This window comes from Vanessa cardui, chromosome 6 (assembly GCF_905220365.1).
Source record: "Vanessa cardui chromosome 6, ilVanCard2.1, whole genome shotgun sequence".
Taxonomy (NCBI): Eukaryota; Metazoa; Arthropoda; class Insecta; order Lepidoptera; family Nymphalidae; genus Vanessa; species Vanessa cardui.
In genome coordinates, this window is record NC_061128.1 from 13,088,593 (window position 1) to 13,105,849 (window position 17,257).

Genomic DNA, 17,257 nt, shown 5'->3' on the forward strand with positions numbered 1-17,257 from the left:
TGGCGGTAGAGTGGTTGGTACCAGACGGGCTTGCACAAAGCCTTACCACCAAGTAAAAAGTTTAGCTAATTAGACATGTCAGTGAACAATAACAGTTTTTTGTATAAATAGACCCTCTTAGTACAGCCATTTTAAACATATTAAATACAAATTTTATTATATTGTTATCATTATTGTTTGCTTAGTATCTTTTTGAGATACTTTACGGACAGACCACATCCAAATGGAGTACTAATAAAATACAATGGAATTTAAACATAGAAAATTTAACTACTTTTTACAAATGTGATATATTCGTAACATATTATATTATATACAAATTTTGTTATTCCCCAATGTTTATCGTTCAACGTTACGTAACGCGTTACGGGGCCAGTCTGTCTGCCTTCCCTTACGCATACAGCAGCGTTAGACAGCCTCCCCCTATATTATATTGGTACTTTGGACAGACTTTTTAAAAGTTATCACTTTTGTCGGACGTAACAAGACGCACACGTATTTTCTATTTGAATACGAAACAGTTACTGTAAAACTAAAATAAAAGATGTTTAAATGTTATATGGATATATAAGTTTCTCTTCCAGGCTAGGACAAGGGAAAATTGGTGCGAGCCTGTCTTGAAGGTACCACCAACTCATCATATATTCTACCGCCAAGCAACAATATTTGTGTGTGTTATGGTTAAAAAAATGAGCGAGCCAGTGGCACAAGGGAATTTCAGATTTAGTTCCCAAGGTTGGTGGTGTATTGGCGATGTAATGTAATTGGTAAAAAAATTACGGTAATAGGATCTATCGGCTGTGGTCTCTCCATAACAGGTGACGATTATAACCGCCTAACTTTGTCATGAAAAATATTTATAACAGTTAATTTAAGCGTAAATATGTGTATAAAAAAATATTTTAAATAAAAAAACATGTTATTTTTATGGTTTTTATTACGATTTATCACTTATTGTACACTATTAAGTAATTACAAATAGGCATACAAATTAATTAAGTAAAGTAAAATAAATATTAAAAAACAAATCCCACTGCCAAAATTGCCGAACAGATTTTCAAACGGTTTTCACTAATAAATTCACGAGAAAAGTCTAGTTGTTTAATTCATTAAGAATTCCATTTTGTAATTCATGAGTTAGCGAATGAACTTGGTTTTTATAATACGTACAATATTTGTACAGATAGACAATACAATATATACTTTACGAGTAGGCATTATTCAGATGTGACGTCATCAAACCGTTGCGATGTCCACGTTTCATTCAATAAGGCTTCGTTGTTGAGGTTGGCTTTAATGATGTTGGCTGTAAAAAAAATGACGAATAATTTGAAAATATTTAAATCTTATTAACCTGCCTGTTTGAAATATCCTGATGATGGGATCAGGGATCATTCTTTTTAAACGATTTCAAAAAGGAGGAGTTTAGCACGCCTGGGTAACACTAGGTACCACTCACTCATCAGATATTCTACCGCTAAACAACAGTACGCAGCATTGTTGTGTTTCGGTTTGAAGGGTGAGTGAGCCAGTGTAACTACAGGCACAAGGGACATAGCATCTTGGTTCCCAAGGTTGGTGGCGCATTGACAATGTAAGTCATAGTTAATATTTCTTACAGCGTCATTGTCTATGGGTGATGGTGATCACTTATCATCAGGTGGCATATATGCTCGTCCGCCAACCTATTTTATTAAAAAAAAGAGGTTATCAATTCGTCTGTATTTTATTTGCGTAAAAGTATAAGTAAGTATAGGCACACTGTTCCAATGCGGGTGCTTATTAGCAGATTTGGTTAAACAATGCGGTTTTCTGCTGCTTCTATGCAGAATTTTAATATACTCTATATTTACAAAGCACAGACTGAGATGGCCCAGTGGTTGGAACAAGTGAAGCTTACTAGTTAGTTATGTTAACAAACTCAAGTAAGCACTCCAGATTTATATGTCCGTAGTTTTATGTCAATAATTTAATTAGTGCTCAACTAAGACAAACAGACAGTGAAGAATGCTTTATATCAGAGACAATATTGTTATATTTGTATACACCAACTCGCAATGCTTGGTGACATACGTATTAAACAATTCTTCAGATTAAGAAAAAAGGAAGCCTTTGCAATCGATTCAACAATTTTGATTCGCCATTAATACATATTAGTATACTTGTACACTAAAGGACCCAAGTGTTAGCGCATATACAACAACAACAAAAAACAACAGCTTGCAAATTCCCACTGCTAGGCTAAAGGCCTCGATTCCAATGGGATGGGAATACCATCAAGGCCGGTGCGAGTTTAGGCGCATGATCAATGAATTTAATTGTTTAAATTTAAGTACTTACGGCACTCGTTAAAAGGGACACAAACTCCATCTTTCCTCCAGTAATTTCTGATACATCTGCAAGAGGGGCTGCAGTTATTGACAATGAGCAGGAAAAAAGGGCATTCCCCAAAAGGCGTTGCGTCGTCACAATTGTCAGAAGGGCAATAGAAAGGGCACGGATTGAACTCTTCATTGACGCGGGAACACTCAAATGGAGCTGAAAAGACAAGTGGTAAAATATTTAGTAATAATATTCAAGATTAAAATGGTCTAATAGTAATAGCAACTCACCATTGGGACAAATTGATTGGGTAGACAAATATTGAATTAATGAAGAAGAACTGGACCGATTTTGACGGGACTTTCAGTGGCAGATAGCTTATAACTTAATTTGAGAATTATATATTTTAAAAATCAAGCTGCAATGTTCAAATACTATCCGTCGTCACTTCGGATCCCTATTATCCGTCTATGGTCCCAACCGGCAAGACGGCACCCAATCTTCCACTTCCACGCAGGATATATTAATTTAAATTATTGTATTAACTATGTAACATGACTTTGTATTTTTTAAATGTTGAAAAAGAGTAACTACTGATTTTCTTGCCGGTGGTAGCTTCACTTAATTGTTAATAGACGATTCAAAAGTGCTTGTAAACGCAAAAGTTTATTTTGATTTTGATTTTGACAAGCTGCCTAATACAGAATTAATCAGCTATAGTGAAATCTACGAATTTGAACCCTTTCTCCGGCTAATTTTGTCTATAATAATAATTACCTTCATGTACAAAGAATTATTTTAATGAAAACAGGACAGCTAAATAAATTTTATATTAAACCTAAAAACATCCTTAAACAGTATTGTTTAAGGATGTTTTTAGGTTGTGGTTGTTACTTACGACATTCTGTAGTGGGTATGCACGTGCCGTTTTCAGCTCTGCGATAGTTGAAGCCACACTTGCAAGCTGGTGGTGGACAAACTTCAGGCTTAGGGCATGGTGTTCTATCCTGTAACTCGTGCTTGGGACAATAGTCGTAGGCGCAATCTGAAGGACATTTATCCAATATCTCGTTGATACCACACGAAAATATCCCTGGAATGAGATGAACTATATTTAAAACTAGCTATACCCACCCGCTTCGCTGGGCAATAGTCGCAGAAAAATAAATGTTTAATTATTCCTTTTGCAATTAATTACTGATCATCAACAATGTACAAATAATAAAGACACCAATAAAGAAACAGGCGCGTTCTATTCAAATTCTTAAAAAAATATTTTAATATTCGTCATCTATTTCATCTTTTTCAATGATGCTCTCGATAGGCTGCAGATTGGTCATAACACCCATAAACTTATACGATGTTATATAGGTACGATGAAATTTTTGATTAAATTTCTATAGTCTGTTAAAGTTTGCATCAAACCAACACGTCCTCTTTTATCCGGTTCTATCGAATATCGATGTTATTACATGTACAAACTTGTCAATACCTGCGAACGTACGTCAAAACATCCTGAGCATATTTGTGAATATGTCTTGGACTTCCACTGTACGAAAATCTTTGTCCAATATCAGCAGCTACTTTATCATTCGATATTGTATCTCGTAAATAAATGTACTCTTTGGCTCAGAGTTTTGATTGGTTGTATCGAATTTAGTTTAATCGTTCGTTCTCAACCATAGCGTACATGTCAAAAATGAATTGTTAAAACAGTTGACGACACTTCAGAATATGGTTAGATTGATTATCTCTATACGATACGCAAAAAAATCCATACAACTAACTCTTCGATGTCACAGAGCCTGTCGTGAGTATATTTTTATACAGTCCGAGATGATATCCATCTTCTGCTCGCATAAACATAAATGGATAATCGTAATAATTGTCATACGATTGATGTGTTTCAACGACACCTTGATGTTTTTTGTGTCGTTTAGTGATAACAATACCTCGTTTTGTAATTTCTGTACCGACAAATACAGCTGTGACTTCAGGAGCTACGGCAGCATTAAAACGCCTTTCATCATCATCATTTGTTGTTTCACCTTCACGAAGAAGTGAACCAATCATATGATACACTTTAAACGTAGACGCAAAATTATTATACAATATTATACAATATTGCACAATATTTGTTGCCCCAAATGATGTCATTTCAAAGCAAGAATTGTAATTTCTAATATGCTGAAGGAAATATTCCGACTCCTCAGTATTTCCCGTAACGTAGATAAGAAGAGGTTCTGGTGGTTCAGCCAGTTGTGGTAAATACGTTTTGCCAGTGGAGTAGCACTATACCAGCAGTTTATTTTAAACAAACATAGCGTGACAATATGGGCATACTATATTCATTGAACCAATGATTACATCGGGATTTATTGAGATTGGTTCTAGTTCTTGACTTAGTCTATTTTAATTGTTGATCATCCAGTCGTTGGGCTCGCTCGTCAGGTTTTTAAGCATCTCTTGATGAAGATGCTTGTTAGAAGATCTGGAACTTGATCATTACGTTGACTAACTGTTTTGGCAACTCTCAAAGTAGAAATTCGGATTCTATTTGTTTCTAAACGTATTTCTTGTGAGTGTGTTGTTTCCGTAGTTATTTTGCATGACGCTGCGCATAAATTGTTGATGTTCCGATCTTTTGTTTCTTCAATGGCATCGTGGTTTCTATTTATATAAATTATTTGATTCAATGATGATCAATGATTTGCATTTATTATTTCATATTTTATACTTATTGGTTGATCGGCATAGAAATGCATCGTGATACCCGTAAGGGCCATCTGTTGGTTATTTTTAATGATACGGATGAAATAATCACTTTCTCCTTGAAAAAATACTTGTACGTACTAATTGTCATGACAATCAGATGAACGGTGTAGATATATTTTCTGAGTTTATCGATGACACACATACAAACACATCCACTTTTGTATATAGATAGCCTATCTTTTGCGCAAGCACATGTTTTTCCTGTATACCAATTTTTATAAAGATGCACGGTGCATCTTTCCTCGAGTTATAGCAGAACATACAGACAAACAAAAATGTCTAAAGTGGTAAAAATTATTTCAGTCAATCATAAAAAGAATACTTATGACGAATTACCACAAAAATAAGTGTTCAGACAGACTAGAGATTTATATAGTAGTATAGATTTAGTATTCACGTGCGATAGCTTTATTATTAGCGTATTTCATGTATAACCTTGGTGTTTCTATACCGATTTCTATGATTCTTTTTTATGGAATAATTAATATTGTTAACTTTTTTAATTTGGGATGATTGAGAGTATTATAAAGGCAAGAATAGACAAATATAATCAGAAAGCTTCGAACAACTAAGCTATTGGGAGTGACACATGTTATTGTGAGTCAACCATAAAAGATAGACAAAGGCTGTCATAGGATATTTTTTAGATAATTTTAAGTAGAACATTTCCGTAATACACAATTTCTATGTAGCTTTAACCATCAAGGTTGTACACGCGACGGAAGCTTAAAATATGGAGTAACTTCCCTCGTTTTTCCGACATTTCCCTTCATTGCTCTGCTCCTATTGACTGTAACGTGATGAAAAGTATACTATAACCAGCTCAGGAGTATGAAAAATAATTTTACCAAGTTTAGTTAAAATCCGTCGAGTAGTTTTTGTTTCTATAACGGCTATACGGACAGACAGACAGACAGACAGACAAAAATTTTACTGATTGCATTTTTGCCATCAGTATCGACCCCTTTTCAACCTCTGATAGTTATTTTGGAAAAATATTTCATGTACAGAATTGAACTCCCTACAGATTTATTATGAGTATAGATGTGATGTGATTGATTGTAAGCCGACGATTGGGCGTTTCAAATAGATCTTGAAAAATCAGTTATTCTTCACGTTTGTTGACAAAGCGTAATATTATTTTTCACTGTTAATTAATTTATTACATATAAAATTGAATTTATTTATAACAAATTTAAAAAATAAATAAAACATAAACTATTATTAGCTATCCAGTAAAATACGTATTGTGCGTAATTTCATTAGCAAGAAGTTGTTAGTAATCGTGCGCATATGGTGGACTATTGCTATATATCCAGTACAAACAGCCAATCTTCGGTAATGGTTACCGAAAAACTATCATCGTCATCATTATTGTCATCTACCTCGTTATTTTTATCTTCACTATCATTGTCATCATCTTCTACACATAGGTCATCATCGAAATCTTTGTTATCAGCAGCATCGATACTGCAATCATCATCGTCATCATAATCATCACCGAAATCGTCATCGTAATCAATATGGTTACATTCATTGCCATCACCATCATAATCATCATCGAAATCATCATCATAATCATTATGGTTACATTCATTGCCATCGTCATCATAATCATCACCGAAATCGTCATCATAATCAATATGGTTACATTCATTGCCATCGCCATCATAATCATGACCGAAATCGTCAACATAATCATTATGTCACCATTTTATAATTTTTTGTCATCAGCATCATCGATATTGCAATCATCATCGTCATCATGATGATCACCAAAATCGGCTTTAAGCCCTACCAATAGGTAACCGTGTATACAGGGCCTTATGTCAATATAAATACAGAAAATTAAAGTGACTTGGTTCCTAAGGGTTGGGGGCGCAATGACTTTATAAGGAATGGATAATATGTCTCGCAGTGACATTTCTATAAGCGGTGGTGGTTGCGACTGGCAAATAGTCTATTTGCTGGTCCTAATTAATAAAAACTTGAATTCATTTAATTAATCTATATTAAGAAATGAATAAAAAATGTAATACTATGTATTTTCTGACTAAAGACAAGTTTTTTGATAGGTAATAATTCACCGTTCGATCAAATGTTATTTGTAAAAACCCATCATACAACTGTGTTAAGGAAATACCGCGTACGATACACCGATAAAAAAATACAGGATAGAATAGAGGAGAGACCACGCGATAAGTAGTGGTCAGTGGTTGGGAATCACCAAAATTACACGATAATCTACAGTAAACAAAAAAATCTTTAGTAGTTGTTATTGTCAAAAAAGTTTTTTTCTTCAAATTGTTGTCCGTGAATTTGCAAATGTATCCACATATTTTTTAAAAAACATTTCGCTCTCAATTTTTTCAAATATCTTCAACGATCTTCATTTTTCAGCAAAAATAATATATAAGAATTTATAAAATACTCATCCTTATGTATTAACCTGTCGATATAACCTGTTTGAAAATGCTATTATTGGTGTTTTTTTCTTAGATAAGCAAATTGACGCGGCGAGGAGGATTTCGTTTTACATTATATCCGATAGTAAATAAGTGCATATATTTATAAAAATATATACATACTATGTCTTAGAAAAGACAACTAACATAATAATTGTATCCAAAATCAATTGTCATGTTTTAGATTAGAACTTGGATGCGGCCGTGCCAAATTTATTCTTGAAGCTAATAAAAATAAAAAAGTAATCTTCCTAAACGAGTTAATACATTGAGCTTCTCAATAATATTTATGAAAGAATAACCCATGGCATAAGGCTATGGTATTGTATAAGATTTTCTCGTTAAGTGTATCTATCTACTTATCATTGCTGAAAAATTAGAAAGCCTAGTTTCAGCACTGTGTTAAATACTACATAATTTTGATTCATTGTCAGTCTACCAATAGATAATAGTTTTACAATCGAGGAGTTTTCATTGAATATTAGGAGTGCGGACGATCAGTTTTTCTGCATTTTAAATAGTAAAATCTGCAATCTTAGACATAATATAGTATTTTAATAATGACTTTATATTGCTGAAACGTAATTCTCCCACTTGAATAATTGAAAATAAAAATATAAGAAATTCCTTTGCAAAAAAATATATGTTTGTGAGGAAAATATTTAAAATGCAGTCTTAATTACTTAATGAAGATGGCATTTCCAATAATAGTACATAATAAGTGTTTTGAATAACATAATTCTTACCTGAGGACATATTAACTAAAACTGATAACAGCACGGCAATGGTCGTCGAACACGTCATTTCGCGAGTTAGTTACAATTCTATATGATTGATGGATGCTGGATCACAAATTATCACATTTTAGCACGAGTTGCATTTTGATATTTAAATTTATATTATATACTTAGATTTCGAACAACTAGCGCCATCTGTGTTTGAAGCTTAGAACTTGATTGTAACATTATAGTAGTTATACGATTCTTCGATAGATGGCACGGCAGTTTTATTTAAATAAATGCATAACAAAAAAGTTTTACTTACAATTTATTAATATAATTCTAATCGGGTACATACATACAAGCCGGGTACGGGCCTCGGGGCTTCTATCCCTACTCGGCCTGTTCCTCCCCGGTAGCCTCGGCTACCGCGTCATATCCTTCTGACCCAATGGGTCAGGGTCCTGTGAACCCAGTGGTGTGTCTGATATTAGTGATAAATATTATTAATACCTGGTTTATTCGCTTGAGCGGTATTGGCTGAGGTTTAGTTGTTAGATTTAACACATATAATACTCATGCAATAGTTAAAAGATAAGCTATTAACTTAAATCCTATACCCTCCTTTCCTAATAATTATTAACGATAATGATAACGACTTGGTTTTTTTTTCGATTTCTTTAACCCATTGCATTAGTATAATATGCCCAATAGGTAGAGGGATGGGTGCTGAAAAATAGTATCTTTCATTTTTTTTTACATTGGGGCTCAGGATTTTCTGGCTAAGTCCATGGTAGTAGCATTCAAATTAAAAATATAAAACGTAAACAGTGATCGCAGTTAGATTACCAAATTTGTGTTTTATTTGAGGCTGATTGAACGCGTATTACGTCAGCGAATACAATGGGCCTATGATATAATGATATAATAATATACACATATATATGGGTAGATAATCTTTCGTTCATTAAAATTACACGTAGGTAAGTATAAAATAAATACGTAACTATTTATCATAAAAAACACGTTTGTATAATAAGCCTTTCTTAAAATAATAACATCACCCAGACCACAGACTAAAAAAATATTTCAATGTGGCAAAAAATATTCAATATCTAGTTAATAAAATTTTAAAATGGCTAATTGTCATATTGTAACGCCCAACTTAAACAGGTGGATCTAAATATTAAGTATAAATATAGCATACATTTTGGAAATTATAAAAGAATTTTAAAGTCATCATATTTTAAAACGACGTAAGAAACTTTGTATAGAAATTAGTTACATATATGTTAGTAATATGGAAATCGGTATTTAAACTATATGCTACAGATATAAATAAATACCTCTCGTGCTTACAAAATGCTTCAGTGAGCTTGACGAAACCAAAAAACATAAAACATCACTACCAACCCGAATTGGAACAGCGTGGTGGAATATGTTCCAAACCCTCTTCTGGGATAAGGGCAGGAGGATGATGGGATGAGATTACATTTATTAAGTTTATTTGTGAATATACCTATAATTAGCTAAAGAGAAATAAAATTATGAATTATAAATAATTTGATTTTATATTATAAATAATTATTAAGATTAACGTCAATAGGCTTCATTTTACTTTGACTCCTGTTTCAAAAGCTGGAAATGAATGTTTTATTCATACATGATAATAGTTGCTCTTTCTATGAAGTTTTTCTTGAAGCAGAGTTGAAATACACCTTATAAAGTGTTCGAGGCTCATTTCCTATTTCATTTTTGATCCAGTGAGGAAAATGAGGTATAAGCGTAATCAGTTTTGCCTACAAATAGCTTTGCAACCTATCGTTTAGGATTTTTCTGTAGCTTTTACCTTCGGACAAGATAAGTTGAATATTTGTTTTGAAGTATTTCTTGTCCTGTTATTATTCTTGATTATATGCATAATTTATTGTATTGTATCGACATAATAATAAATTAAGAATGTAACCATATTATAATTAGGTATTTATTTTACTTCATATAATTTAATTATTTATTCGTTTTATTTACTTTTTAATTATAACAATAACTTACGCGACAGCCACTCTTTAACAATACAAAATAATACTAAAATATAAATAATAATAATTATTATTGACAACATCACATACATTACTCAGATCCCAATGTAAGTAGCTAAAGCATTTGTGTTACGCAAAATCGACATCGATCCGGCCGGGAATCGAACCACCACGGTGTACACAGTACTCGACCACGGAGTATAATGCATAAGATTTTCTTTCAACTGTTTAATGTATATATAAAGTTACAATGACGGTTTTCACAAGCACTTTTGTTACTACAAGTAAAATAACATATGAATATTCAAAATCAAAATAAACTTTATTCAAGTGGGCTTATACAAGCACTTTTGAATCGTCATTTAACAATTAAGTTAAGCTACCACCGGTTCGGAAAGTAGATTCAACCGAGAAGAACCGGCAAGAAATTCAGTAGTTACTCTTTTTCAACGTTTAAAAAATACAATCATTTTAGTTAAATACAATTATATGTGTATGTAATGTATCCTGCCTGGAAGTCAACAGGCATTCATTTTACGCTTTTTTATCATCTACTAACCTACTACTACTAAAAAGGCACATTATTCGATACAAGATTTTCTTGTATCGAATAATGTGCCTTTTTACCAATGTATTTTTTAAACTTTTTGAATTTATTATATTACAGTTAAAGTTAAGAAAAACCATATTTATTACAAATCGATGAGTATATAAGATTGTCTAGAACCTTGTAAACCACACGTGACACTGAACGAAATTATATTCGTCGAAATAAAAGTAGATCAAGGCGATGAGTAAACATTTTTCTCATATTTAAGGTTAAACCGTATATAGTTATAAAGTAAAATTTGAACGTGAAAAAGATGCTTTCTTAAAAGAGATAGAACTTTAAAAGGGCACATCCAATAGTACAAGACTCAACATAGCTCATTTATATCTTCTATACATTTAATATTTATATTGGTAGTGTCCGTTTGTAAAAAAATAACAGCTTTTTACTTACACTGGCACACTCAGCCTTAAAACCGGAACACAACAATACTGCGTACTGTTGTTTAGCGGTAGAATATCTGGTGAGTGGGTGGTACCTATCCAGACAGGCTTGCACAAAGCCCTACCACCAATCCGACTTACAGAGATACGCCATTTTCTCACAATTATCCTTAAAGTTTTATAACTATTTTACGCTAGTGTACTTCTTTTAGTTAGTCCCCCATATTATTTTAACATAATAAATAACTAAATTGTTTCATTATTGTAACATAACAAATGAAATATTGAAATATCCTGCTTGATGACGTATGGTTGACGTACGAGATACATTACAAATAAAGACGTTTAAATACGTATTATTATTTTTTACTATGTTTACCTAATATATATGTAAATAATATTATTGGACATTATAATATGTATTTATATATTAGTACCTAATTAGTTTTAAGCATGATAATGGGCGCAAGCGGTGGCGGCGCTAGATCGAATTTCAATGTGGGCATGATACAGTTTGCGAGGCTTTTGTTTTTTTTTTGTCGTCAGTAGTCTGATCCCAATGATATGTTGTACTTTTTCTAATTCGAGCGCGAGGCCCTTTGCACCGCGAGGCCGCGGGCGGTGTGGGCCACTGTCTTACGCCGCCATTTGGCGCAAGCAGTGTCCTGGAGACGCTCAAAATGCGATCCCTGGGATAAGACAGTCCAGTTTACGGGTACCTGAGGAGAGCCTCGTCAAGCCCTGAGCGGAGCACAGCACGGGAAAAGCCGCGGTTGTGCTACATCGATACGATTCCTCAGTCTATCCAATCCGTGCCGAAAACTGCTACCGCAGAGGTTTTAAGATGGAATGTTGGTTCCCGGGGTAGCCCGGCTTCTCCCGCCCTCCCGAGGCCAGGTACCTTACTGAAGATTTCCTTTCCCTGCGTGAAAAAAAGGCCTGCTTATGGGGCGTGGATGGTTTGCAATCTTTTGTGAGACCATCATGGTTCAAAAGAAAAGGACGGAGCTGTGCTTGAGTATAGCATCATATTTCAATCATATTTGGGTAGTTTTTAAGTGTAGATTCGGTCAGAGGTATTCTTTATAATTAAATTGTGCACCCTATTAGGTGCCCTCTTAGGTACCCCCTTAGGTACCCTTTTGGGTACCCCCTTAGGTACCTCTATAGGTACCCCCTTAGGATACATCTTAGTTACCCTCTTAGGTACCCTAACTTTATTACAAAGAATACTGCGTGTTCGCATATAAGAGGCATACGTAAAAACAATGATGAGTTAAATATATATTTATTGAAAAACTTTACTCGTGTGCGTATATTTGTTCCCGATAATACAATTTACATGACAAATAACACATTATTGACAGTCTGTGTACACATTACTTGAAATAATTTGATTCTAATTATTATAAGTATAACGACAGTCTAAGTCAAACATAATAACAGCAAATTTCTGTTATTAACTAAACTTGTCCAAACAATTGACACAATGTTTTGTAGTTGTTAGTAAGGTAGTTTCTGAAAATTTGCAAAACATGTGGAAACACATAAATTGTTACTGAAATACAGTTTAAATTAAGTGCAAATTATGCTAAGCTTTTCCGGTAAGGAATTTCGTAAGAACAAAGTCAAACTCACCGCAGAGTACGGTCGTTAATCGGCAGAAGGTGGTATGCGACATTATTATATTATTGCATTTGATGCACGCATCAATATAAGCTTATTGATGTAACTTATCTTTCAACATTTTATGAAAGGTTTTATAGCATGGACAGACGAGCAAATTGACCGCCTGATGGTAAATGATCACTACTGCTCATCGACAATAGCGCCGTAATACATTTTACTATTTTCGTGGTGGTAGAATATAATAAGCCTACCATAATCTTGCTGTACCATAAATTCTGCGAGGCAGAAACTGGCAGAAATCATCATCATCTTTTTGACTATCAAGAATACATTAAATATATAATTATGAACATATTAGCGGCTTTGCATGGGTACAATGCTAATACTACTATATCACCTTAGAAAACCTGACAAAAGTTGACAGCATATATAGTCCTATAAAATTCGTTGCGTAATTTTAAAGACCTAAGCATGCACAGGGTCAGAATAAATAATAATAATGGTTTCCGCTTTTCTTGTTGGACGTGTTCTGGTTAGTTTAATCTTTTCTTTGTCATTAGTCAAAAGTATCTTTTGTCCTTGTCCATAAATTTGTCTGACCAAGAGACTAGACTGTGACACACATATAAATATGTATACGGAACGATTTCGTTTCGCTCTCTTTGTGCCTAAAACATCATTCATAGTATTTGACGCAATGTTGATTTCAATTTACGTTTGTGCAAACATTGAAAATTCAGGTAATGAAATGCTTCGTTAAACAAAAGAGATGTATGAACAGCTTTTCGGTTTTATTTGTTTTACTCGTATTTATAATAAAAGGCACCTTTTTGAAGCCTTTAGAACTGTTTGAATTCTATAACGAAAATGAAGATTTTATATGTGTTTTGTGTTGTGTTATATTTCAAGTGCGGAGGTTTGTACTTTAATAAAATTATAATAAAACATTTCGTTTATAACATTTATAGCCGGTGGCGGTGTTTAGAAAAACTTAGTCGAGGAAACTGATTATATAATCGGTTTTTTAGTGTTTACAAATATAATTGCTAAACTATACTATATTGTATTTGATTAAATAACTCTTATATTTACTTATGTTTTATATTTTAGCATGTTTGTATCCCGCTATTAATGGTAACTATCAAAATCAAAGGAGTATACAATATAATGATCAAATAAATCATGATATAATTATCAATCCACCATATAACATTCGCAACAATCCATCCGAAATAAACTACCAAAATGAACCACAAGAAGCAATGGAACAACGCATATTACCGGTTACAACTATAAGTGAACCCTTAAGATATAGAGAAGACACTGGTTTGAGAGTGCAACCAAATTCTCCCTCACTAACAAAAGCGCAAATACTTGAAATTAATAACAGACGAACAAACACAGAAAATGATGTGCTAAAGAAACAAAACGTTCGTTCTGAATACTTTGGAACACCGATTGGAGAAATAAATAAAGAAACATTTCGACCTGGAACTTATACAAAGCAAATTGTTCCATCTGAGTTTTCGAAACCTCCAATTGGAAGAATAAATAGACCGCCAATCAAATCTAATGATGAAATAACATTAGAACTACAAGGAATGTCTCCTGAATACATACAATCAGTAGGTAAGCAAATATATAGATCCCAAAATGAACAAAATCCTTCGCTGATAAATCACTCATATCAAAATATTCTTGGTAACTTAAAATATCCCAAACCAACTTCACAAACAATTGAACAGCCAAATCAATATCCAACAGCAAGTTTTCAAAATCCATCAGCAGAAACACTTTATAAATTAAAACAAGCTTTGCCTTATAGAATAAACACTCAACAGTTCTCAAATACACCCCAAGGTAAGTAATTAGGAGTTATTTGACCATATATTTTTTTTTCTATCAGGTAAAATATTGTATTCAATTTAAATTCACGTGTGCTTATAATATTTCAGATAACACGTTTTTAAAGAACATTATTAACAATTCAAGACGAATACAGGACATTTATAAATCAGAGCAAACAATAAAACGCTATACTGTGATACATCCTGATGGAAGAATAGAACATGTTGATCAAATCGATGGAATACTTGAGAAGTATCCAAACCACGTGATGGTCAAATCTGATGACGTAATGAAACATGTCCAAGGTAGACCAATTGCATTTGCCAAACCACAAACGCAAGTCACACAAAATCCAACTATCAAACCAAATACAATAAATAATCTTCAATCGAATGTTGGACAAAATGCAGCCAATAATACTATTTCTGATACTAAAACGTCCATAACGGTACCTGTTGTTACTAATCCGATATTGATTAAAGAGAGACAATTACCAAAATTGAGTGAAACTCACTTTGAGACTGTTATTAACAAAAAAGGTGATAAAACGAGTGATCTATCAACAATACAGAAATCAAAAACAAGTCCACCTGTTCATAAAATAATATCAAACTCAAACCTAAATGAAACAGAAGAAAGTCCCAAGTCGGTTAATACTCCCGAAGCAATTGAAAAAGCTGTTGAACATACCCAACAAAATCAAATACGAAATAATACAGAGTTAAAAAATATATCAGGAATTGAAGATCAAAACGTAATTGGACATAATGTTTTATTAAACAGTTCTACAGCCGACGAACCTGTTAACAAGGCTGAAAATTCCACAGAAATATTAATGGATCCAACTCCGACGCCAATTGTAAATGAATCTCATACCTTAACAAGTGTCCAAGAACCAGAAATGAATAGAAGCGAGGCTTCTCATTTGGAAATAAATAAGGAGAGCGACAACTTAGTTAGTTGTAAGTAAATTTATATTTAAATTAGATTTTTTATATGATATTGTTGTGGAGGTAGAGAACAGACAGATCTTGACAGAATTTACTTGGTGGTAGGGCTTTGTGCAAGCCCGTCTGGGTAGGTACCACCCACTCATCAGTTATTCTACCGCCAAATAACAGTACTCAATATTATTGTGTTCCGGTTTGAAGGGTGAGTGAGCCAGTGTAACTACAGGCACAAGGGACATAACATCTTAGTTCCCAAGGTTGGTGGCCCATTGACGATGTAAGGTAATATATCTTACAGTGTCATTGTCTATGGGTGATGGTGACCACTTTCCATCAGGTGGCCCATATGCTCGTTCGCTAACCTATAACATAAAAAAAAAAACTTTTGTGTGTTCTTTAGAGTTTATAACTTATTTGTAATTTATTTTTTAGCACCTACTAGCACTCCAACGCCAAATACGGAGAATACAACAGAAAATCCAAAGTTTTGGTTTAAGGCCGATGATGATTTTTGGAAAAAACTAATGAGTGGAAATAATGGACAAAATTTAATATATTTTCTATTTGTTCCTCCTAAACCAAACCCAGAGAAAGAGACGAAAACTACCATATATCCTAATGGTACCACAGTCGAGGAAGTTATAGAAAGAATAAACGGTGATGGTAAGAATATTTATTATTATGATGCGTACATACGATACGTGCCTAATAATACGTTGAAAATAATTAATAATGATTTAATAAATCGCGTTAAAATAACATTGAAAAACTTTATTACAGATGGAGAACCTAAAATAAAAAAATCAACAATAATTACACATAAAAATAATACTGACGTTAATTCATATAAATAAAATCACTTAAAGAACTTAAGGATCAATGTTATCATCGTATCCATATAAGGAGATTTGTTGTATTATTCAGAGCACAAATATAACAATATATATATATAAATATATATTATCTGTAGTAAAAAATGATAAGCACAAGAATATGCAAGACGAGAAAAAACAAAGTACATATTGTATTCATGTACTCTTTTGGGAAGACTGCTGAATATTATTGACAGCAAGCATTTCAGTATTCAGAGCATTTAAGTATTCTGTTTATACTGAAAGAATTCAAGATTTATCATAGTGGTGGTTCACTTCACTTTTTTTCGAAATGTTTTTTTTTTATGTATTTCGAAGCCTATTTCAGGTTATGTTTTGATTTTATTTCATTGTAAACTGCAAGTCATTCTATATTATATTTATATTCTACATTTGGTGCCAAAATTATCACGCTTTATTTAAAAGATAGTTTTAATGTACATGTGTACAGATTAGTTAAGTTGAAATTGGAATTTTAAAATTAGAATAAATACGTTTTTAATTTTATGTTTTTATATTCTAAATGGCCATTATCATTTTTCCGTTCTCTAAAATTAATTACTTTGAAATAGTAACAAAATATTTAATTGATATGAAGAATCGTCTTTATTTTTCTGCACATCGACGGTTGAAGCCCTTCAAAAT

General features: G+C 33.0%; 2 protein-coding genes and 1 long non-coding RNA gene across 4 annotated transcripts; 2 read left to right on the forward strand and 1 right to left on the reverse strand.

The window, feature by feature from the left end:
- Positions 1-919: 919 nt before the first annotated feature.
- LOC124530219 (inducible metalloproteinase inhibitor protein-like) lies at positions 920-8,416 on the reverse strand. The gene is made up of 4 exons (XM_047104266.1): positions 8,309-8,416; positions 3,221-3,415; positions 2,341-2,538; positions 920-1,306 (listed from the first exon to the last, which is right to left on the reverse strand). The coding sequence occupies exons 1-4, from the start codon at positions 8,364-8,366 to the stop codon at positions 1,218-1,220; spliced, it is 540 nt and encodes a 179-aa protein (XP_046960222.1). The 5' UTR covers positions 8,367-8,416; the 3' UTR covers positions 920-1,217.
- Positions 8,417-13,677: 5,261 nt separating this feature from the next.
- On the forward strand, positions 13,678-14,082 carry LOC124530349. Its single transcript, XR_006966466.1, has 2 exons — positions 13,678-13,858; positions 14,053-14,082. It is a non-coding gene; the product is annotated as an uncharacterized LOC124530349 (long non-coding RNA).
- Positions 14,083-14,143: 61 nt separating this feature from the next.
- On the forward strand, positions 14,144-16,804 carry LOC124530348. 2 transcript variants are annotated; one of them, XM_047104494.1, is made up of 4 exons: positions 14,144-14,802; positions 14,898-15,752; positions 16,173-16,403; positions 16,521-16,804. In XM_047104494.1, exons 1-4 carry the CDS (start codon positions 14,205-14,207, stop codon positions 16,592-16,594), a joined length of 1,758 nt encoding a protein of 585 aa, XP_046960450.1. In that variant the 5' UTR covers positions 14,144-14,204; the 3' UTR covers positions 16,595-16,804. The 2 variants fall into 2 exon arrangements, with proteins under 2 accessions (XP_046960450.1, XP_046960452.1); XM_047104496.1 differs by having other exon boundaries at positions 14,144-14,571.
- Positions 16,805-17,257: the final 453 nt, after the last annotated feature.